The sequence below is a fragment of the Esox lucius genome, chromosome 7, assembly GCF_011004845.1.
Source record: "Esox lucius isolate fEsoLuc1 chromosome 7, fEsoLuc1.pri, whole genome shotgun sequence".
NCBI lineage: Eukaryota > Metazoa > Chordata > Actinopteri > Esociformes > Esocidae > Esox > Esox lucius.
The window spans coordinates 25,465,344-25,490,271 of record NC_047575.1 but is presented as its reverse complement, the minus strand read 5'-3'; the positions used below and the strand labels follow the sequence as shown (position 1 = coordinate 25,490,271).

The window sequence follows — 24,928 nt, the reverse complement described above, 5'->3', positions numbered from 1 at the left end:
AGTTGTTGAACATATGACATACAATGTTGCCAGTTTAGAGTTTTGTCCTCATGAGTTTTGAAAATGTAACCCACGGTTTATATGGTCTACAGAAAAATGTGCCTGACTAAAAACAACCTAATAGTCTACCAAATGGATTGACCATGGCAGTATAGACACAATTGTGTGAATGGTCTTCCACATATATGTTCGAAGGAATAATTAAATGAACCCTCACAATAAAACAGACATTACATGTTTCTCTGGGAAAACCCTGGGCTTTCGGAAGGAGCAAAAAGTCCGCAGCAGGAAAATACCCCGCTTTTCCTTCTGTGACACACCCCTTCACTAGCCTTGCAGCCTGTAACCTCCCTCCCACCGTCAATCTACAAAGACCGCGCATTGTCCCGTCACTATAACCGTTTTCCGGCCGATTAACCTCCGAGTTACACTATACACTATACAAACACAATCTGAATTGCACATTCATTCGAAAATATTGCAAAGATAAAATTAGAAAGAGGAATAAAATACATCGAATATGAAATGTGCAGAAGGCCAATAGGCTAAATATTTTTGAAAGAGAATGTAAACAAGAAACGCCCTCATGGTAGAAATGTGACAGTAGTCGGAGGCAACTTGGTGTCATGAGATACTGCCCCTATCGGGTCGTTTAATACCTACACCGTTTCCCGGAAAAACACGACTTCACAACACGTTTTATTCTAAAGTCTTGCATACATCATAATTGATTGCTTTGCCTATGACCACCATAAATAGTAGGCTAATGACGTGACTTTCATATGATGGTTATTTTATAAACATTTGCGCACAGATGTGTTTTACACAGGTAATACATTTTACTGACACTATATATTACACCTGTAGCTAATTTGTTTTGTCGACATCTACAAGTTTACTGATGTGTGCTGTTCCATTAAGGCATTTCTTGACATTTGACATGATTATATGATATTATATAATACAATCGTGTTTTTTGTCATTATTGAGTAAGATAGGCATTCAATTGAATGAAACAAATACGTGTGGGATATTCACGGATATCAAATGCTTGATATGAATTATCTGTAGTTCATATGAACAAAAGGTAAAACAAATGCACAATGAATTATCGTGCACAATTATTTATTTCGCTACAAATAACAGCCTAAGACAGGGCTGGGGTGGCATCGTCGGCGTGCAGAAGATGCTGCAATGAGCTATGTTGGGTTTGCTCAAAACTTCCTTAAGCTATATCTAACAACAGCATGATTTCTCGGAAATCAGGCAGTCTGGTCTCAGCGCCCAATGCCTATATGAGCTGCCTTAGCGCCGACGCGGACAGATGCCAAAATATGTGAGCGGCGATACGGGGAAATCCCACCCTCTGTATATAAAAGGTGCTTCCTTCATTAGGCTGTTCACACTGTTATTGAATACCACGGAGTATACTTCAAGGCAGTAATCAAAGAGGAATAACTTATTTTCAAAAGGGAATATCCGCTTTTACATTTCAGATAAACGGGATTAAGCGACATATTGCAACTGTAAGTGATTTCCTATATTATTCCACGCACTTGCGTAGTGGTTGCCTATTTTTCCATGCTTGAAGTCGCTCGCCAACAGTCACACAGACTGCGTCTGTACAGGTTTTAACTTCGCGTTGTTACAGTGTATCCACTGGACTACGTCCGCGGAGGTTAGGTGTCGCGCATCAACGCTATGTACTCACTTTGCTGTTTACTTCGTGCTAATGATATCGCTGCATCTACTTATACGTTAGAATAAAGACAATTGTTTTTATTTTTTAATTTTGCACGTTGAAGCGTGGGTCTCCTTATTGGGTATAACCCACGGATTGACGGATTGTACACGGATACGAGTCTAGAAGCAAACATGTGTCCAAAGCGTTCAAATTGCCGCGCTCAAATTGGAACTGAACAATGCATTTAGATAATGCACTCAAAACGCAGAGGTTTCAAACTTCGGTTTCAATCCGAATGACACATTTTGTTCGAGTAGTCAAGTTTAAGGATAAATTCCCCTGTTTGTGTCAATAATAACGTTACATGTTTTATCTGCTTGGTTAAAACAAATACCTTTAAACATTGTTAAAAACACGATAGAATTACTGGTGAATCTCTCTTTCAAAGCCCAGAATTGTCCTTTAATTTGAAGTGTTCCTGGCACAAGTAATAAATCTTACTTCCTGGTCAAGAACTTCACATGCACTGGAGACTGACTAGGGCAGTGGGAGGAACATAATTGTGCATCTGGCTCACATTACATGTGCTTCAATATGACCTAATGTCTTGTTTCCTTCCCAGGAACCATGCCTGTGTCTAGGATGAGACTGAGGCCTTGGCTTGAGGATAAGATCGAGTCACACACTATCAGTGGACTGGTTTGGGTAGACAAGGTAAGGCATCCCTGCTTATCCCTCATCGAAATGTGTTCTCTACCACAAAAGCAGTACTCTTTTTAACAGTGGTGAGATCGGTCATTAAGTGAAGAAGACTCAGCCTAGGCATTTACAGCTCAGAGCATAAATCATTGTTACCCATGACAAGGTTCAGCCAGCCAAGCATGTACAAGAGGAAGCTGGGAGATATCACAGGTGCTCACCTTTTGTGGTTCTGTCCAGGACAAGAAGATATTCTCCATCCCATGGAAGCACGCCGCTCGTCATGGATGGGACCTGAACAAAGATGCCTGTCTGTTTAAGCAGTGGGCCTTGCACACAGGTGAGCGAACAGCATGTGCCAACTGGTTTCCTATGTAATCACCGGATGCATCATATGCTCTTCACAATATTCACTTCAGCACCGTATATTTTGTTCAGTGTGCTTCTTGCACAGTAATAACTGTGATATGACTTCTGTTGGTGTAGGAAAATTCATTCAGGGTGAGACGGCCCCGGACCCTAAGACGTGGAAGGCTAACTTTCGCTGCGCCATGAACTCCCTACCTGACATCGAAGAAGTGAAGGACAAAAGCGTTAACAGAGGCTGTGGAGCAGTACGTGTTTACAGAATGCTGAACGTCTCCTCGAAACCAGTCAACAAGAGGTCGAAGGCAAAGGACTCAAAGAGAAAAAACAAGGTAAAGGCAGCATTCTCTCTGCTTTTTATTTGGCAGGCTGTATCCAGGTGTGTCAGCAGAGATGAAAATGTATTTAATGTTTCCCGAATGTCCCATAGGGATCAAAGATCAAGGCAGAGGAGATGGACCTTGGTGAAACCCATTGCCCTGAGGACCACAGCACCAACACACATCTGCAGGATGACAGACAGACACAGGAGAGCACGGTAGACAGCACAGGGACCGGAGGTGAGACCTTCACCACAGCGTCGTATCTTGTTGTTGCAGTGATCAGTAGGCCTTCATTTATAGCGGTATAATTAACATGAAACCTTTTTTCTGTTTAGATTTTACATCGTGTGACAATGAGGTTCCAGAATTCTCCACCTCCATAGAAATCGGCCCTGACAGCACCAACAGCTACTACCCATCTTTCCAAGTGTCACCAGAACACTCCACGGGTGAGACGAGCCTCGCTAGATGCTTGGTTTTGATTCAACTTGTTGTATTTCAGTGCAGGCTGCAAATAACTGCAGTTGGTGCAAATGCTCATGTTATTTTTGTCATGTTTTACAGACTATGAAGGCAGTCTAGATATGAATGAAGAAACCCTCATTGATGTAAGTTCTCCTTTATACCAGTTTAAGTCCAGTCTGCTTTTTTCATTGTCAGGAATACCCATGTTTGCCTGCTATTCTGAATTGAATACCAAAAACTATTTACTTTAGTTAAACCAAGCTAAAATGCAAGCGGGTTTATAACCTGTATTTTTTATTTTTTTTTGCTCTTTCAGATTGCACAGCACTGGGAGCAATTGGAGCTGCAAAGCAGTACAAACAGCAAGGGATTCCTGACCAATGAAGTAGGCACTGCAGAGACTTACCACACACCTGACTCATACCATAGTCCAGAGAGCCAATGGAGTGATAACTCAGGTAAATACAACTAGATGAAATTGGCCTGTTATACACCCAAAACATTTTGGAGTAAATACTAAGACTGCAAAAGGCCAATAAAAGTCTTGAGGAATCCGTAGGTCATTAGGAACTCATTTGTAAAATGACCTACAGGCCATTGGAATCTCATTTGTATAATGCTGAGACACAATTCTGTCAGAGAGAAGTATTTTGCTCCTATGTGCAGACTCTGTGAAGATAATTTTGAACAAAGACAATAAGATGGTAGAGATAAGAAGGGAAAAATTAAACCAGTGCCTGTGTTACAGTTAATGTCATTACTTCAAAATTCTCTAGAAAATCTGCTTTCTCCATTGCAACAAGTTAAAATAAATATGTAACATCTTTCAGCTGAGATCCACCTGCGACTTGATCTGACCTGCTCAACTGTGTTTTTTTTTGTAGGGGCGGAGTTAGAGCTGAGACTGTACACAGAACTCAGCTCAGGTCTACCAATGTCTGAAGATCTCCTGTCTTATACAGACCACTGGGCTCTGAACAACACACTGAACAACACAAACAGTTATCTTCAACAGATCGCCTGTCCACTTTGAGCCTCACATTGTACAGAAACAAAAGACTCAACCTGACTCTACACTGTCAAAGACTTTTTGATGACACAAACTTGGAACCTTAAACTCCACCATCCTCGCCATGACATCTGCTGCTCTGTGACAGTTGAACTTCTCAAATTTTAAGTTACATGTCAAGATATATACATAGTCAAACAAGTATGCTATTTTATCTACTCTGTTTTCAGTTATTGTTAAATACATTGTGAAAAAACTCATTTATAGATGGTGTGAGGGCACTCTAGTTGGATGACCAACATCAGGTTTTTCTGTTTCACTGTGACAAAATATTCCGTTACTTCTACTTGTATGAAGCAGTATATTTCAGGACTATAATCACTCATGAACTATTTTAAAAAATGTCTAATTGGTGAAAGGTCTACAAGATGTCATTTTGTGTAATTAATCTGTAAATATTTGTATTGAAGATTTGTACATATTTTTCTGTCATTGTGTGTTTTTTCATCCGTAATAATAAATTACAGTATAATACAAACTTAGTTTGTGAGTTGTGCAGTATAAAGTGGTTTAATGCCATACTACACAAAAAATTTTTGGGACAGTGGGTTTAAGAGGGTTAGCATTATCTATGGTTAATTTCTGTAGCTCTGCTTGTCTTCCACATCCACACATACCTCCTGGAGTGTCCCTGATCTGTTCCTTCTTTTATTATCACTATTCATTCTTCAGTCATCCATTGCAGAGGTTTCTTAGCCTACCAGGATGTCAGGGGTGGCTGAGCATAATTTTGGCATTGAGCAAACTGGAATGGCTTTTAACAGAGTACAAAGCATTTTGTTTAGCATTTTTAACCAGACAAGGAACCAGGCAAGCCTAGATTAGCCGGCCCGCAATTAAAAGTGATTAATGTTATTGCCCTCACGGGATTCAAAACCAGGGCTCCCACATGAGTGGCTGTAGCTTTAACCACTACACCTTATTAGTATCTACTAACTTACTACTTTGTATAGTCATAAAAACTGAGCAGATTCTAGCGAGACTGAATACGAAATGTACACTGCCAAAGTTATTTCATTTCATGGCACAAAAACATTTATTTTTCTTTCATTCGTGAATGACACTGATACAATAACTATCAATATGGGTGACGATAACTGACTTTTTGTCAAGTGAAAAGACGAGAGAATCATGGAAACCCCTACTCTTTTACTGCCCAAGGGGTTTTGATCTAGCCTATATTACCTCAAAAATTATGCACGGATGCATACTTCGAAAATCCACCAGAAATAGTCACAATATAAACAGTTTTACTTTAGGCTTACTATAACATAGCTACTGAAGTTTGTAGCCAGCAAATTTTTTTTCTACCCCAACCCAAAAAGCATGCATGGATGCATACTTTGAAAATACACCAGAAATAGTCACAATATATATAATATAATATATATAATATTTTAGGCTTACTATAACGCAGCTACTGAAGCCGGCAGGCCCGCGTCTATACAGTGGGGAGAACAAGTATTTGATACACTGCCGATTTTGTAGGTTTTCCTACTTACAAAACATGTAGAGGTCTGTCATTTCTTATCATAGGTACACTTCAACTGTGAGAGACGGAATCTACAAAAAAAATACAGAAAATCAATTAATTAGCATTTTGATCACCTACCAACCAGTAAGAATTTTGGCTCTCACAGACCTCTTAGTTTTTCTTTAAGAAGCCCTCCTGTTCTTCACTCATTACCTGTATTAACTGCACCTGTTTGAACTTGTTACCTGTATAAAAGACACCTGTCCACACACTCAATCAAACAGACTCCAACCTCTCCACAATGGCCAAGACCAGAGAGCTGTGTAAGGACATCAGGGCTAAAATTGTAGACCAGCACAAGGCTGGGATGGGCTACAGGACAATAGGCAAGCAGCTTGGTGAGAAGGCAACAAATGTTGAAGAAGTTCAACAAATGGAAGAAGTTCAAGATGGTGGTCAATCTCCCTCGGTCATGCAAGATCTCACCTCGTGGGGCATCAATGATCATGATGAAGGTGAGGGATCAGCCCAGAACTACACGGCAGGACCTGGTCAATGACCTGAAGAGAGCTGGGACCACAGTCTCAAAGAAAACCATTAGTAACACATTACACCGTCATGGATTAAAATCCTGCAGCGCACACAAGGTCCCCCTGCTCAAGCCAGTGCATGTCCAGGCCCATCTGATGTTTGCCAATGACCATCTGGATGATCCAGAGGAGGAATGGGAGAAGTTCATGTGGTCTGATGAGACAAAAATAGAGCTCTTTGTTCTAAACTCCACTCGCCGTGTTTGGAGGAAGAAGAAGGATGAGTAAAACCCCAAGAACACTATCCCAACTGTGAAGCATGGAGGTGGAAACATCATTCTTTGGGGATGCTTTTCTGCAAAGGTGATAGCACGACTGCACCATATTAAGGGGAGGATGGATGGGGCCATGTATCACGAGGTCTTCCAGCATGACAACGACCCCAAACACACAGCCAGAGCAACTAAGGACTGGCTCCGTAAGAAGCATCTCAAGGTCCTGGAGTGGACTAGCCAGTCTCCAGACATGAACCCAATAGAAAATCTTTGAAAGGAGCTGAAAGTCCATATTGCCCAGCGACAGCCCCGAAACCTGAAGGATCTGGAGAAGGTCTGTATGGAGGAGTGGGCCAAAATCCCTGCTGCAGTGTGTGCAAACCTGGTCAAGAACTACAGGAAACTTATGATTTCTGTAATTGCAAACAAAGGTTTCTGTACCAAATATTAAGTTCTGCTTTTCTGAAGTATCAAATACTTATGTCATGCAATAAAATGCTAATTAATTAACTTAAAAATCATACAATGTGATTTTCTGGATTTTTGTTTTAGATTCCGTCACTCACAGTTTAAGAGTACCTATGATACAAATTACAGAAGTGGGAAAACCTGCAAAATCGGAAGTGTATCAAATACTTGTTCTCCCCACTGTAAGCACCACGCTAATTTACAAGGGGTAGTCAGTCAGTCAGTAGGTCTTCTTGGCCGGCTCTGCATATTATGACTGAATTGCAATACAAAGGATATTTTTGCTGTTGTCTTTATGTAGAGACCAGTAGGGATTTTTAAGTAAATGTGTAGTTCATGCACAACCTTATTTCATTCAAGATATGCAAGTAGAGTTTTTACAGTAGAGTGTACACAGAGTGTACAGTAGAGAGTTAAAACATTAGTGTTTCCTGGAGTAATCAGATACAGAGTTTTACTATTTGATGTTCTTAATCATAAAGTATTCAAAACATTGCAACTTTACTTCACAGAGTACTGTTTTTACTGCTTGATGCTAGTAGAAAATATGTAGAAAAATACCTCAGTTATACTACACAGGCTATTCAGTAGGGATCATAAATTATTACATTTATTTGTGACAGGACTTTCTGTAATCACAACTGCAGAAAATTTAACTGAAAGTAATTTGTCATCCCTCAGTTTAAGAATCTCCTATTAATTGTTATGCTCTAAGTTTATCTTCCCTTTATGTTTTATAAGTCATAACTTTGATTAACCATTCAAAACAATTTCAATTTTAACACATTACACTAAAATGCATTCTACAGTGTTTTACAAGTGAAAAGAAAAGGATAAAAGCATAATGTTTCTACAAAAAAATCCAGATATAGAATACACTGTCTTTTAATTTTCTTTTTGACGAAACATTTACTTTTTCTTTTGAAAATATGGACATTTCTAAGTGTCTCCAAACTTTTGAACGGTAGTGTATATTTCAAAGCAGACATTTATACAGGCTAAAGACCAGGGACGTCACTAGAAAATTATGGATGGGGCGGCTAAGGCTCGTTTTGTAGGGTCTGGGCATATTCCCCAAAACATCTTTTCATCATGTATTTAAAATCTATCAAAATAAGATTATTTTTGGTCAAGGTTGACTACAACCTTGACCAAAAAACATTGCAAAAACCTGTCTCATAGTCTTTAAAAAATGTATCATAATAAAAATTTTACATCTTCAAACCCAAACAAACATGTATCTGTGAAACATGCACAGTTTTGCAACTGCGTTCCTGATGGTTATTAGAAACATACAAATGTTAGCTAGCATGTTATTAATGGGAAATTCAGTAGTTGGTTAATGTTGTCGTCCCCAATTATTGACCACCTTACTATTTTTTTAATTACATTATATTTTTATTTTTTATTACTAGTAACAGATCTTAGTCTTCTCCAAAGTGTCTACAAGAAAATTGTAGCTAGCTTTCTTGCTTTGCTGGAAAAAAAAAGAGTGATCACTTTGATATTACATGATGTCTGCCCTGTCGCGCAAGTCGAATTTCACAAACTGCAACTTGTCTAAACAATTTCCTGATACCCCCAGGTGATGAGGGTAGACGACAACACATCTGCCACTTATGATGACAATATTTGTCATGGGGCCCAAAATGTTCCATAGCTGCACCATTGGCCTCAAATCATTGTATTAACAACAGGATCATTTCTGAAGGGGTTGAGAGCCTTCACTGTTGACAGTGGTCGAAGAACTTGGTGGTGTCGTGCAAGCACAGCCATATATGTGTCTCAACATGAGCAAGATGAAGGAGCTTATCGGACTACAGAGGAAACAGGCGGACAAACATCTCACAATCCACACTCAAGGGGCTGAAAATGAACAGGTAAAGAGCTTCCTTGGTGTCTACATGACCAATAGACTAACATGGTCCAGACACACTGGACTGTTTTGAAGAAAGCATATCTGGGCCTCTGAATTGATGCGGCAAGGACACTCTGTCCCACAACAACGTCTTAAGCTGCATCATAAATACACCAACAACACAAACAGGCACACGTGCACTCACTCACTCACATACAGTTGTGCTCATAAGTTTGCATACCCTGGCAGAAATTGTGAAATCTTGGCATTGAAATTGAAAATATGACTTTTATTTTAAGGATAGTGATCATATAATTTATTATCACTTAGTTGTTTGGCTCCTTTTTAAAACATAATAATAACAGAAATCACCTAAATGGCCCTGATCAAAATGTACATACCCTTGAATGTTTGGCCTTGTTACAGACACACAAGGTGACACACACAGGTGAAAATGGCAATTAAAGGTGAATTTCCCATACCTGTGGCATTTTAAATTGCAATTTGTGTCTGTGTATTAATAGTCAATGAATTTGTTAGCTCTCACGTGGCTGCACTGAGCAGACTACATACTGAGCCATGGGGAGCAGAAAATAATTGTCAAAAGACCTGCGTAACAAGGTAATGGATATTTAAAAAAGATGGAAAAGGATATAAAAAGACATCCAAAGCCTTGCAAATACCAGTCAGTATTGTTCAATCACTTATTAAGAAGTGGAAAATTTGTTTGGGATACAAAGAAAAACCCATAGATTACCTCAGGAGAAATACAGGCTGAAAAAGGTTGTTGGTTCTATCAAGGAGCACAATATGACGATACTTGAACTAAAATGAGCTGCATGGTTGAGCTGCCAGAAAGAAGCCTTTACTGTGCCAGTGCCACAAAAGGCCCGGTTAGAATATGCTCGACAACACCTTCACATGCCTCACAGTTTCTTGCAAACTAATTTGGAGTGACGAGACCAAAATAGAGCTTTATGGTCACAACCATATGCTCTATGTTTGGAGAGGGGTCAACAAGATCTATAGTGAACAGAATACCATCCCCACATGTGAAGCATGGTGGTGGCTCACTGATGTTTTGGGGGTGTGTGAGCTCTAAAGGCACAGGGAATCTTGTGAAAATGTATGGCAAGATGAATGCAGCATGTTATCAGAAAATACTGGCAGACAATTTGCATTCTTCTGCACGAAAGCTGTGCAATGGACACTCTTAGACTTTCCAGCACAACAACCTAAGCACAAGGCCAAGTTGACCCTCCAGTGGTTACAACAGAAAAAGGTGAAGGTTCTGGATTGGCCATCACAGTCTCCTGACCTTAATATCATCAAGCCACTCTGGGGAGATCTCAAATGTGCGGTTCATGCAAGACGACCAAAGACTTTGCATGAACTGGAGGCATTTTGCCAAGACAAATGGGCAGCTATTCCACCTGCAAGAATTCGGGTCAAAATTGAGCGTAAACAGAATGAGAACATGGATCCATCATGCCTTGTTACCACTGTGCAGGGTGGTGGTGGTGGTGTAATGGTGTGGGGGATGTTTTCTTGGCACACTTTAGGCCCCTTAGTGCCAATTGGGCATTGTTTAAATGCCACGGCCTACCTGAGCATTGTTTCTGACAATGTCCATCGTTTTATGAACACCATGTACCTATCCTCTGATGGCTACTTCCAGCAGGATAATGCACCATGTCACAAAGCTTGAATCATTTCAAATTGGTTTATTGAACATGACAATGAGTTCACTGTACTGAAATGGCCCCCACAGTCACCAGATCTCAACCCAATAGAGCATCTTTGGGATGTGGTGGAATGGGAGTTTCGTGCCCTGGATGTGCATCCCACAAATCTCCATCAACTGCAAGATGCTATCCTATCAATATGGGCCAACATTTCTAAAGAATGCTTTCAGCACCTTGTTGAATCAATGCCACGTAGAAATGAAGGCAGTTCTGAAGGCGGAAGGGGGTCAAACACAGTATTAGTATGGTGTTCCTAATAATCCTTTAGGTGAGTGTATATTACCAATTCTAAAAGGGTATGCAAACTTTGGAGCACAACTGTACATGCAAATTTGCAAATTTTATTATTGTTAATGTCATCACTTTGTTTTTCCTTGTGTTACTGTTGTTTGCCTTTAAAGGCCCACTCTGGCCCTTTTGACATTTTGAATTGAATTGTGAAATCTTGAAACTCTCCAGTACAAGTTGTAGTACAATTATTCACCCACCTTAAAAATAGCCATTTCAGTCAAGTATGTGTATTTTGTAAAGGAGATTCCAGTTTCTCAACTCCTCTTTGGAGGATGTATAGTGCTTATCGGCATTGTAGGTTATTTCAGAAATAACCAAACCTTCTTCACTAGATCACAAGGGATGTTTCCATTTTTGCTATATCAGATGTGGAAGAGGAAGCCAGACATCACCACACCCAGCTAATAGCACTCAGACACGTGTTAGTGGTTTCTCCCTTTGTTTTGCTGTTGACACTGCAAGACATTCAGGCATCATTTGAGTGAGCCTCAGAATGGGTATAACTACCCACCTAAGTGATTTAGAACGGTATATGATGGTTGGTGCCAGAAAGGCCAGTTTGAGTATACGGGAGCCCGGCTGGGCGTCGAAGAGTTTACAGAAAACAGTGGGATAAACCAAAACATCCATACAGCATCAGTCCTGTCGGAAAAAAACAGTTACATGATGATAGCAGTCATTGACGAATGGCTGGAGTGTTTCAGGGTAACAGGTGGCACAATAGAAAATAGATAACAGCAAAGTAAAACAGTGATGTCTAGAGTGGCACAACTCTGTCTTTGTCACAGGCACAAAGCAGCATACAACCACAAAAGCTTCCTATAACCTACTGTAGTAGTTACAAAATATTGAAATCAGGTGTTGTTAATAATTTCTTCATTCACATCTCAGTAGGTTTAATTAGTTCTGGTATAATAGTGATGAGGAGTAATTCAGTGGCATTTCTTTGTGTGAGTCTTTAAGGTCACTTAAGACAATGTTACTTGGAAATCACAAGTCCCAGCTGCAGTAAACTACTTCCACACACACATTCTGTTCTCAGACAGAATCACTCAAGTCTACAAAGCCCTGTTTAATAGTGTCATTTTTTCCATTACAACTTTGTGAGAGATCTCTTGAAAATCGACGCACGTTTTTACATGTTTGTGTTGTGAACTAGTTTGACAACTTCTACCAGCTTCATTTGGGTATTTTGGCTGAGTCTTGTTCATCCTCTCCCACACAATCAGTTCCTCATTTGAGTTTCTGCCACAAAGAAACCAAATAATTCCTCTTGAGTGATGAATAGACCCAATTCTGCCTTGCAAACTATTTTTTGTGGAAGTAACTGGTTAATGAAAGTCATTTCCTTTTCATTAACATCAGTTCTTAATTATTTGCTACGTTCTTATTACAAGGTAGGCATTTCATAAATTTTCATAGTTATTCTAGAAAAACTATATAATAATTTATAATAGTTATAATAATGTTTAGACTAATTGTGTGGTAATGAAAAGCTAATAAAAGAAATGAGAGACTTGACAAATGATGTGCTTCCATTACATTACCTTGCCTGTGGTTTTGTGCTGGTCAATATTTATGCCATATATTTCTTCACTTTTCTCAATTATATAATATATTTTTTGTCATGATTTTTTGATGGACGGTTTATATGGAGGGATGTAACCAGACCAAGGCTTTCATGGTTTATATTTTTTTCATGGCTGGCATTTGTTTAGCCCCTATTTTTTCACCTGTTACCAAAACAGACAGATGCTTCATTTCAGAAAATGATGGGATTGAGATAAAACACATTTAGATTAGATTAAACTTTGTCTCTGAACAACTACAAGTATAGTACGACAAAATGCAGTTAGCATCTAACCAGAAATGCAAATAGATTTACAAACAAATATGGCCACATGGAGTATCCTAGCAGTGGGGTGGGCTCTCCAGGCTATTTACCAGTAACAAATCTGTCAGGGCTGGGTTTATGCAGGCTATAGGCTAGCTAGAGGGAACAAGTCATGATATATCCACTGAGTCTTCCCTTATTATCTGACCAAGTAGTGTTTACTGTAGTGGAACTTCCACAACCCTGAGCGGGGCTTTTGAAATAACACTACTCACTCTCAAAGGGATATTAGCATGAATCATGAAATACAATGAATCATGGAATACACTATGTGTAAAAAGTGTGATGATGCTTTCCCTGAAACATGAGGGAAATGCCTGCTATTGGTTCATATTACTTCAAAAACTTTATTGGCTACACCATTTTAAATTTGACATAATGTAGCCCAGCCTACATGGAACATCTACCGAATGTACTGCATTAAAATATACATTTTATATTGTTTGGAGAGGGGTCAACAAGGACTATGGAGGAATGCAGCATGTTATCAGAAAATACTGGCAGACAATTTGCATTCTTCTGCATGAAAGCTGCGCATGGGACGCTCTTGGACTTTCCAGCAAGGTAAAGGTTCTAGTGTGGCCACCACAGTCTCCTGACCTTAACATAATCGAGCCACTCTTGGGAGATCTCAAACGTGCGGTTCATGCAAGACGCCCAAAGACTTTGCATGACCTGGAGGCATTTTGCCAAGACAAATGGGCAGCTATTCCACCTGCAAGAATTCGGGTACCAAGAGACTAACAGTTGAATGTGAATCCCATAAGAAATAAAATATGTGTTTTGCCTGCTCACTCATGTTGTCTTTACAAATGGTGCATATATTACCAATAATCCAAGGGTTCTTCATTAGTTCTTCTGGGATTCACATGTTCTTTATAGTATCACATTTTGTGCAACATCATACTATGACTGGATGTATAAAGTGCTTTTTAATAGCTTACCAAGTTAACTACCTCACCTCAGAGTTTTTTCCACATATGTAATGTCAATCCCATTTAGTTCAATTCTAATGCCAGATCAGTATTTGAATTAAAAAATATATTATTTTAAATGTCAAATTCAATATCAATCTTTACATTTCAGATTCTACAACTTCCTATTTGATGTATATTCTAATCCTCTAATCGGTTGTAATCACAGTAATCATGTCCAACAGTTTTTGTGGTTTTCCACAGCACTCAACAGTGTGTGAGAAAGGTTTTACAAATTTAGACTGAGCAAATCAGTTTATAATCATATTTGTCTTTCCACTACTATGCACTTTGCCCCACTTTGCTCTACTCTGGAATGTCTTGATGTAGCCACTCAGATTAACTTTAAATGTTTCCGGTAGTAATGATGGGAAGATTTCTGCATTGTTGTTAGTTCCAAAGAAATATAGGGTTTAGTTAAAGGTTAATTTTCCACATTCTCAACCTACATAGTGTGTGGTGTTGAGCCACCAAGGTAATAGGACATTTCAGGTTATGGTCTAACGATGCGGTCTAACGATAATTCAAACGATTTAAAATTGAGATAAAATGGGGGCCTGTTAAATTCCCCTTGGGGAGACAATAATTCAGAGAGAGAGTGAGACAGTGCACTTACTGCCTCGGAACTATTGGAAAAGCACAGTATGGGGGGTGAGGTTGGGGGTGGTGATGCTACTCACACAAACAGACGTCTCAATTATCTCAGGAAAGACAAGTGTTCAGTAAATATTCAAATTGACAAATCCTTGAAATTTCCCAGGGGATTTCAGAGTGAATTCATCAAGGGTTGCAATTCTGATTTAGCTTGGTTTATCTGTTGTGTCTGATACTGTGATTTGTTTCTTCATCGGTAATATTCAGTCACACTGAGATGATGTCCACACTCATATATGCTGCCAAAGTGGTGTATGAACTCATACTCCGTCCAGGGAATGAGGATGATGAGAAATCTGCTCAAGGTGAGAGCCACAGAGGAGGACAGAGAACACACTGCCAGAGGGATTCATGCTTCATAGTCCAATATTTCAAATCTGATAAATAATCTGTTTTGTTGAAAGATGGAATTCACTGTCATTGAATTGAGTGGACAATCTATTTTAATAAGGTAGTGGCCATCCTTGTTTAAATTCTAATCCTCACCCTGGCGGTAGAGAGATGTCAAATGGTCTAGGACATGTCCTCTCCTAATTGGCTGGTTCAAATTCTGGGTGTATCATGAGGTGAAATGAATCTCTGCCTTCCTTTAGTTAAAAATGTAGTGCTGCATTACTTCAGGAACCGCTTCTTTGTGGTGTCACCAGCGTTGCAAATGTAGTCCCACATTACTTCAGGAACTGCAACTTTGTGGTGCCACAAGCGTTGAAAATGCTTTCCCTTATATCTTGCTATTCAGTTAAATTTTTGAGATTAAAAACTTTGGCAAAATTGAGCAAAGCACCAGATGCAACATGACATAACTTGTCATATGAAATATAAAAACAGCTGACATAACCTCTCATAATCATGTCATAACATTGTTGGGACATAAATTGTTATTTAATTGGTGACTGTGACTGATAGTCAATGTAACTATGATCAATAAGAAGACTGAAAATCGGTCTGCATTTGTGTGTGTCTGTATGTCTGTGTGTGTGTCATCATAACTGATATAACATCACTGCCCCAATTCTGACAGTACAAGTGTTCAATAGATACAAATTATTTAATCCAGTTTACAAGCGGAATTAGTTGCATCAAACAAACAAAAAGTAATTGTTACGTTTGTTTTGATATAAGAGTATATTATTTTAAATAACTGGCTACAGAGTAAATATAAATGTTTAATGTAACAACAGTGTGCGTTCAATAAAGTCTTCCGAATTGGTATAATAATGAGTGCATAAGTATAACAGCAGTGATCACTTGCCCTATGTATCTTAAATGTGATCTCAACTGCAATCCAGGTCATTAAGTTATTATTATGAAGCACAGTGATAAAACATTTATACAAATTGTTTGTACAAAGTTCACATTGTATTTGGCCCTGTGCGGCCATTTGAACTTGGTTGTGCTAAAATGGAATAATGATTATACAATGGCAACTAAATACAAAAACTGACAGTTGTTTATTAGAATTTGGTTGTGCTTAACATGGTTGAAATCTTAGTGACACACTGGGAAACAATTCAAGTTTGACATTCTGCTTTCATAGTCCTGAATTACCTGCATCCCTGCTCTTAGTGGCTCCTAAAATACTGTTGGATTTCATAACAATACATACACAAAGTGGGATTCTATAAAAAACCAACATGTTTACTTTTACCGGCCATCTGTGAACACATTTGCCAAACATAAACAGCACAGCCTGTTAAAGAACCAGGATATTTAATTATTTGCTGGTCAGACCTGTACAACAGTTATTAAATATTTTGGACCGTTCTTCCTTACCGAACTGTTTCAGTTGATTGATATTATTGGGAGTGGCAAGGCCATTCAAAGATGCCAATGTTCTTCTGTATAAGCCCATTTGCTGTAGATTGTTTTTTCAGTTGAGGGTTATTGTCATGCTGCCTAACCCAACCTCTTTTAAGCTTCAGATAATGAACTGTTGATGAACCCTGATATTCTGCTGTAGAATTCCCTGATTCCACTTTGAATTCATTGTTCCCTCAATGATTGCAAGCTGTCCGGACCCTGAGGCACTAAAGCAGCCCCAAACCATGACATGCCCTCCACCATGATGTTCCCCCAAACCATGATGCTCCCTCCACCAAGATGTTCCCCGAAACCATGATGCTCCCTCCACCAAGATGTTCCCTCAAACCACGATGCTCCCTCCACCTTGATGCTCCCTCAAACCACGATGCTCCCTCCACCTTGATGCTCCCTCAACCATGATGCTCCCTCCACCAAGATGTTCCCCCAAACCATGATGCTCCCTCCACCAAGATGTTCCCCCAAACCATGATGCTCCCTCCACCTTGATGCTCCCTCCAACTTGATGCTCCCTCAACCATGATGCGCCCTCCACCAAGATGTTCCCCCAAACCATGAGGCTCCCTCCACCAAGATGTTCCCCAAAACCATGATGCTCCCTCCACCAAGATGTTCCCTCAAACCATGATGCTCCCCCCACCATGATGCTCCCCCAACCATGATGCTCCCTCCAACTTGATGCTCCCTCCACCTTGATGCTCCCTCCACCTTGATGCTCCCTCAACCATGATGCTCCCTCAACCATGATGCGCCCCCAAACCATGATGATCCCTCCACCAAGATGCTCCCCCCACCATGATGCTCCCCCAACCATGATGCTCCCCCAAACCATGATGCTCCCTCCACCAAGATGCTCCCCTCACCATGATGCTCCCTACCCCATGATGTTCCCCCAAACCATGATGGTCTCACCACCATGATGATCCCTCCAACATGATGTTCCTTCCAACTTGATGCTCCCTCTTTGGCGTTGGTGTTGGTATAGTATACTAACAATCTGCAAACATTTTTCATGTAAATGTTGAAAATTACCTCTAGGAATATCAACAAAAGGCCAAACACTACAAAACAGGCCCCAGGCAGGTTGATACTCAGGTTTGGTGACCTAACTCCAATTGCCTTTTATGTGGATATCCAGGAAAACATTTTGCAGACACACACATTGTCACGCACCTGCACAACCACACCCAGAAAGTGTTTATGTAAGTGCAGATAGGTTAACAACAGCACAACTCATTCAATCACAGATAGTCGTCACTATAATGGCTCAAGCTACTGATGCCCACGCACATTAAGTTAAGCATTTGCTCTCCAAAAGCAACCCTTTGGGTTCAAGTAATTGGGCTCAATCAAATCAAATCTGCTTGTCGTGCATTTATGCAGAAGCACATTTTCCAATGACTGATCCCTTTCAGAATCAATCCTTAAATTTTGACATTCTAGAAAAAGGGCTCAGGTTTGTACTTTGTCAGCTGGTACCAAATTCCGTTATAGGGGACAGCAATGCCAAGGATAAGCAGTGGACACACTGCACAACCATTTGGACAAATGAGACACAAACAAACAACTGATCATGCAATATGCTTTTGACAAACTTTATGTTGAACTATTTTGTATAGTTGACTACTTAACTGCCTGTCTGCTGATTTACTAGAAATGCCAGTCTTCTCTGAAATGTACTGTGACCAGGCAGTGCAATGATGCGAATATAGAACATGAAGTATAGCTATTTTTTTGTTTGTCATACGGTTAAATATGCTACTAGCATGGAGTTCCTTTACAAGAATATGGCACTATGGATTGTGTATATACTATATGCTACATGTCACCTTGTATGTAATCTATCATCTGTTTCAGCAGGCCTTTCTTTAGTAAATTGACACCAAAACTGGGAGTAGGACAGGGACAACCAAATCTGTCAAGTTGCTTAACGACATCCTATTATAATATGCGAGAATAAGGGCTTATCTGAGCATACAGCTCCCCTTTACATTCTTGACTACACAGGAAGCTCATATATCAGGTGTGGTATGCTCAGGCCTCTTGTAACTAGGACTGAGAAAAAACTGGTTGAATCATGGCAACAGGAAGCCTTGTGACAGTGAACAAAAAATACTCCCCACAGCTGTTAGTGTGCATATCATCCCTTTTACATGAAGTTGATATTGCACAAAAGTAGCTTTTCAGTCCTGTTCATCTGCTTGCTCGAAGGTGAGAGATGTGAAAGGGAACTGTCAACAAAGCAAGTATCTATGCATATTATTTCATCAGGTAAGTATGCTAAGAACTATTTCTTATTTACAGCAACAACCTGGGAGCTATAAGGGGAGCTTCCTTGCTCAGTGATAGAAACAACGGGTTCTTTCAGTGGTTGTTAAAATCCTCTTAGAAAAAAGTATTTATGACCGGTTATTGAACTTTGAATTCTTAATGATGCGGTCTGAGATTGTTGGTTGATGGTTGTAAAATGGTTCTATCGAGCCAAAAACATTTTCCAAAAATGTATGGCTATCATGTTCGTGCCAACGTACCACGTCATCAGAACCACAAACTAACAAACTTGGAATTGTACAGCTAATTGAGGTATAACAGTGGTTTTACAGATTATGCCCATATAAACAACATACAGAACAACAAATCTAAACCAAAATGAGTTTTAAATTATTATTTTATTAATTAATAAAGTCCCAAAATTGCATCTTCTAGTTTCGAAAAGTTTGAATCACATCATATGATCATATACAATCTTTTTTTTTTTGATGAGCCAGATATTTTACAATAAAAAATTATGAAATTTTCTTCATCATCCCTCTGGTGTAATATACAATGCATGTAGTGTGCTGCCATAAAATAATCCCAGAGGACCATCTCAGATGTCAGCAGTTTTTATCCCAGTTGCTGACTGTGGCTGCTGTGTGGAGCAGCAGGTCAGATTTCTAGTAAATCACGTGATTTTTTTTCTCCTCTCTGGAGATGGCAGTGTGTGCTCTTGGCCTGTGAGTGTCGCTACAGAGAGGCATGTCACCACTGAAAATAAAAGACACATTTCCCAGAAACCTCCATGTGGCATCAAGTCTTTTGGAATGGGTTCCATTCATTGCCAAGTGTAATGACATGTTTGAATATGTTTTTTGTTTTTTTTGAAGGTTCTGAATGCTCTATTACTTTAGATTAGATTAGCCAGCTATTCTTTTGTGTCTCTGAGATAGCATGAATGCCAAGCAGAGTACCGTGGCTTTGACATTCCAGTAACAGGATTGACTGTCCGCCTGTTTACTGTAAAGTTTTAATTTACACTTCTGTTTTTCATTTCCTCTTGAAACACAGCCAGCCTGCATTCATCAAAGGAGAGCTCACTCCTTGGCACTGCATTACACCACAGCACCCCTGAAGTTTGAACCTGGTCGAATTGAGATGCCCTTTATTTTTTCACATTGTAAATAATTAGCTGATAAATATGTGTGTGCTTTTAATTATTAGCTGCAAGCTGAATACATATGGTAAAAGCAAGTAAGCGCAGGTTATCTGGTGATTCATTTAGGGCGCAAGGCTCCTGGATCCACATCCATATACCTGTGCACACACCAATAAACAGTTGTGTACACAGTTTCATGTTAATGCTGACAGGTTTGTGATCCTTCTGTTGCTCTGGTTTATAATGTTTCACCATACCAAAGAACGGTACCACATACCTCAAGTGGAATCTTTGGGACAGCCTCTACCTCACTGTGCAATTAAAACACATGTATATATGTGTCATTTGGCAGAAGCTTGATATGCAAAGAGATTGACAAAGGCAGTTGGGAAAAACAAATAGAGACGTTTTTTTCTTTTTAACCATACCAGTAACGAGGATGACAGGGATAGTCCAAGTGTATGAGAACATGACTGCAGCCCGTCAGCCCTGACACACGCATCCCTTTCAAACTACAACAGGTTTGTGAAAACTCTGTACCGCACTGACAAAGAGCAGGATGTACCACTGGCCTGTAAATACCAACTTAGCCACAACTCTGGTATGTGTTTCTTGAAATACATACCAGAGAAGTGCTATTCAGCACTTATACTGATGTTTCTTTTGAAATGATGTTTCTTTCCATAATCTTAATCCTACAGAGGATTTATGTTGGATATTATTTATTTTCTGGGAGTCAATAATTTTAAGATTGAATCCTTAATAACAAAATAAAATTGATTGTTGAAGACTTTAAATGTGTCATGAGCTTCATTTTACTGCACCCCCAAAATAATAACAGTGTGAATATTAGACTTTACAGACAATTTAATGTAGTTAAAACTACTTCCGGTTTTAAGGAAGGTCAGTCCTTGCACCAATCTCCGTTTGTAAATTTAACAGTGGTTCCATTTATACACACTCACCACTCAGCTTTTGTTCATATTGACCTTGATTACTCTACAACTGAGAAAAAGTAACACTCTGTTTGGGAGATTGAAATGCAAAAATGTAAGGCATATCACTGTTGTTCTGGCTCCACCACGCAAACCAAGTGAGTTAGTGACTTAGACATGCAAAGTTCAACGCATACTACAGAAATACCTGCATATTCAAATCAGTCTAAGAGTGCAATTCTAAATAACCCAAAGCATGGTGTCAAAACAGTAATGCATGTAGGAACACACATTGTTTCAGAAGATCAACACCTCCGAGGTATGAGCCATTTGACTCCTGGTGCACGTTCAGCGGGGTACAACATTACATCCTAGCTACTGAAGTCTGGAACAGACATGTAGAATCGGAACACTACATGGAATTAATGCCTTCAATATTCTAGTATGTTATACAGTGTTGTGTGTTGCTGGCTAAAAGATGAGTTCAAAAAGTGTTTCTCTGTTCTCACGGAAAACAAATTCAGCGTGAACTAAAGTAACCAAGTCAGGACAACTCATGTTTATACATGATACTCCTGGCGACATCTTGTGGTCTTAATTTTCTTAAACTGGGCTTGATGATTTCTAAAAATTTTCAGCAGATTTAGGAGATTTAGGACACTACAATTTGTGAAACATTTGCACTTCCATATGCAAATCATACCATATTCATGAGAAATTGGGGGCGCACTGTATTTTCCAAGTTCAAGGAACTACCTTTCCTACACTTAGCACAATTCTATTTTGAAGATTTGGTGCCACTCGGTGGTGGATACAGGATATGTTAAGCTATAGGTAGCTGAGGAAAAGAGTGAGATGTTGCACCTCCAATTTTACCATTATGAGACGGGCAGAAGATGCCGCCTTACACAGTGGAAAGGTTTTCTTACTCTTTCTCCTGGTATTTCTTTGAATAAAACCCCCTCCAGACCAGGCCGTTTCTAGGACTCCAGAAATACTGAGGTCATAAGTGGAGTTTAGGGAACAAAAAAATTATATTACAATCAATTTGAAAGTATATAAGTTTATATCTTGACTAAATATTATCTATAATGCTTTATAGCGTTCATGAGTTTGTTTAATTCAAGCTCAGATAACAACGTATGCCCTTTGCTCATTTGAATTAACACAAAACGCACCCAAAATAAACACTGAAAAGTAAATAAACATTGAAAAGTGAATTCTATGTTTATTCACTGTCCAACACCATTTTTATTGTTTGTTTTATCCATTCATATGTATCTATTAGTACTCAATATATTGGCATGCGTGCCTTGTTTTAGAATCATCTGTAATTTACCGCTATTTCTTGTCTCTTGCATGCATCCTTGCTTGTGTAAATCTCAAATCTGCAGTTCCAGCCAAACATTGTATTGTATTAATTGTATTCATTGTATCATTGTATTGGCTACACAGCTACACATCATCTCTTTTTTGTGTAATTGTTTGGCTCAATCTTTTAATTTTCCTCTGCGACCGTCAAGAAAGGAAACTCAGGATCAGTCGCTGTTTTGTTATAAAGGAAAGAATTTCACAAAGTATAATTCTACCTTGTAATTCACTGGAATAGCAAGACTAAATGGACTGATGCTTAATGTAAACGTAACTACACCAAAAACTAGCTAGTAATCGCCACTATTTAATATAGGTAGATTTGTGTAATTTTGGTGTTAGCCAGGGTCCGGAGAACTTTGATATTAGGAAATGAAATGACAAAATAAGTTTTTTAATGAATCCAATTGGGTTCAACATATTAGCTAACATTAGCAAGTCAGCAAATAAGCATGATTGGTGAGACGATACAAAAACACCCCCAAATAGCCAAGGATGAATGGCATTGAGGTGGTTACACAAATAACAACTGCGATTTCTCTAGCTATGTATCACGCAAATGTCCTTACCAGCACTTGACTTGGGATCAAATAAGTGCAGGAACTAACACATTGCACATTAGATTATGTTCATTAAAATGTATGCATTAATAAGACTTATTAAAACAAAAAAAAGGAACCAGAACATGGCTTGTCTGAAAATAGAAGGCCCGGACGCCGTTCTGGACCGTTCCGGCCCAAGTCAAGCACTGGTCCTTACTAAAATTAAGTTTTTATGAGCCCAAGATCACTGCCCATTTGCCTGGCTTGACGTCACATAGCACAAGCCACGTCAGCAAAGTGGTCATGCAAGCATTAAAATATAATAAAAGGAATCAGGCATGCCTAGTTCTGCCGGGCTGCCATTATAAGGGATGAATGTTGTTGCCCAAGCTGGAGTCGATCCACGGTTTACTGTGAGACTGCATCATTAACCACTACACTATTTAAACAGTGGGTGTGGGTGCACGTGATACATGTGGTGTCTGTTTACTTGCACTGTCAAACCAATAAGTTGAAACTCCACTGTTCCCTAAATTAGTTAACATTCAAACCAACAACAGGTATTAAAGGATTAAATTAGAAAGCGATTACTGTAGATGTCTAGCTAATTGCTATATAGTACCTATAATGAAAACTATGACTCCAATCACTCCATGGCTGGTTTGTTTCTTTATAAAACAATTAGAGAGTTGAATAGCTAACCACTATGCAATTTGAACTGCGCTATGTAAATAGAAACTAGAGCAATATGTTCGGGTCTATCCTGAACAAAACCTAATACCTAATTTGATTGGGCAGTAGCCCACCTGCGTGAAAAAACGCATCGTTAACCACTCCGCTATTTAACAATAGGTAGTCAGTAAGTCAGTCAATAAATAAGAGACATTCACTCTTGGCCGGCTCCGCTAACGAGGTCTGGCAATAATACAGAGGAAATGTGGCCTGCCTCTAGGGCCTGGTCCGTTTCCTGTGTTTATCTCTGTTACAACAGGTGCAGAGTAGGATTAAAGCATGTACAAAATAAGTACAAGAGCTGAGGATGTAACACAAATACTCTTCAAAGTACTCAGACTGAAAGGAGGCACCAAGAGATTTTCGACTAAGTAAAGTCAAAAGTGTGCAGTTGGTGTTATCGTAGAAAATATATTGTGTAACATTTCCACACGTTTGTCAAAGCTTAATTCTATATTACATTTTATACCAGGAGACAGAATAGTTTTGAACCATTATAAAATCTTCAAGTTACCTCAGGTTTAAGAAAAAACGAAAATACCAAGTATTTCTTAGTTCATTCACAACCACCAATTAAACCTCACTCCACTGTTCTGGGCTCGAGTTTGGCAATTTTTCATTCAACCTTTAATAAATCACAGCAATATACTTTGAACCCCAGCTCTACATACAGACAGACACAGATACATATTACACAGATAAAAGCATCCCCAACATTCCCAACGATCCCTGACAGTGGCTTGTCCATTTCCCTTGTGGTTGGTGTATCTTGGGGAGGAGATACACCAACCACAAAGCAAATGGACAGTCCCTCAGATTCCTGAGAAAGAAAAGGTTTATTACATCGTGGGAGTAAGTCCTCAACACACTAGAGAACATCACAACACATCAGTATCACATCTCACAAAGGCTTTTCAGCCAAAGACAAATCAATTAATTTCACACACTCTATAAATCAGCTTCCTGGAGATAGTCTTTTTCCGGAAAAATACAGCCCTCCTACATTTTTCAAGACGCACACATACCCTTCTTTATAAAAAAGGAATCATGTTGCTCAAAGCTGTCACTATGGTATATTAAGGCAAACATAAAACACAACAGCCCTTACTGTGTCAGGGACCGATGCCTAAAACTTTCCCTAAACCTGACCCCCTAACCCCTCCCCCCATTCCCTACTGGCTCTCTGCCATCAGAACCGTCCCCTGGCCTGTTACCACCTCCATGATAGAGCTAGAAACCCAGATAATTCTGTTTCAGTTCTCCAAAACAATCATATATGACTCCAGACCTAATATGCATTTACCAATACAAAACACAGATTTCCCCTTTACAAGACTCCAGAC

At 39.4% G+C, this 24,928-nt stretch overlaps 2 protein-coding genes across 3 annotated transcripts in view; one reads left to right on the top strand and one right to left on the bottom strand.

Annotated features, from left to right (window-relative positions):
* The window catches only part of acsl6 (acyl-CoA synthetase long chain family member 6), a 70,001-nt gene that overhangs the window by 40,262 nt on the left and 4,811 nt on the right, over window positions 1-24,928 (bottom strand). The gene's annotated exons all lie outside the window — the stretch shown is intronic.
* Window positions 1,393-5,088, top strand: irf1b (interferon regulatory factor 1b). The gene is made up of 9 exons (XM_010900862.4): window positions 1,393-1,526; window positions 2,307-2,398; window positions 2,624-2,723; window positions 2,870-3,081; window positions 3,180-3,309; window positions 3,408-3,521; window positions 3,637-3,680; window positions 3,854-3,995; window positions 4,422-5,088. Exons 2-9 carry the CDS (start codon window positions 2,312-2,314, stop codon window positions 4,568-4,570), a joined length of 978 nt encoding a protein of 325 aa, XP_010899164.2. The 5' UTR covers window positions 1,393-1,526; window positions 2,307-2,311; the 3' UTR covers window positions 4,571-5,088.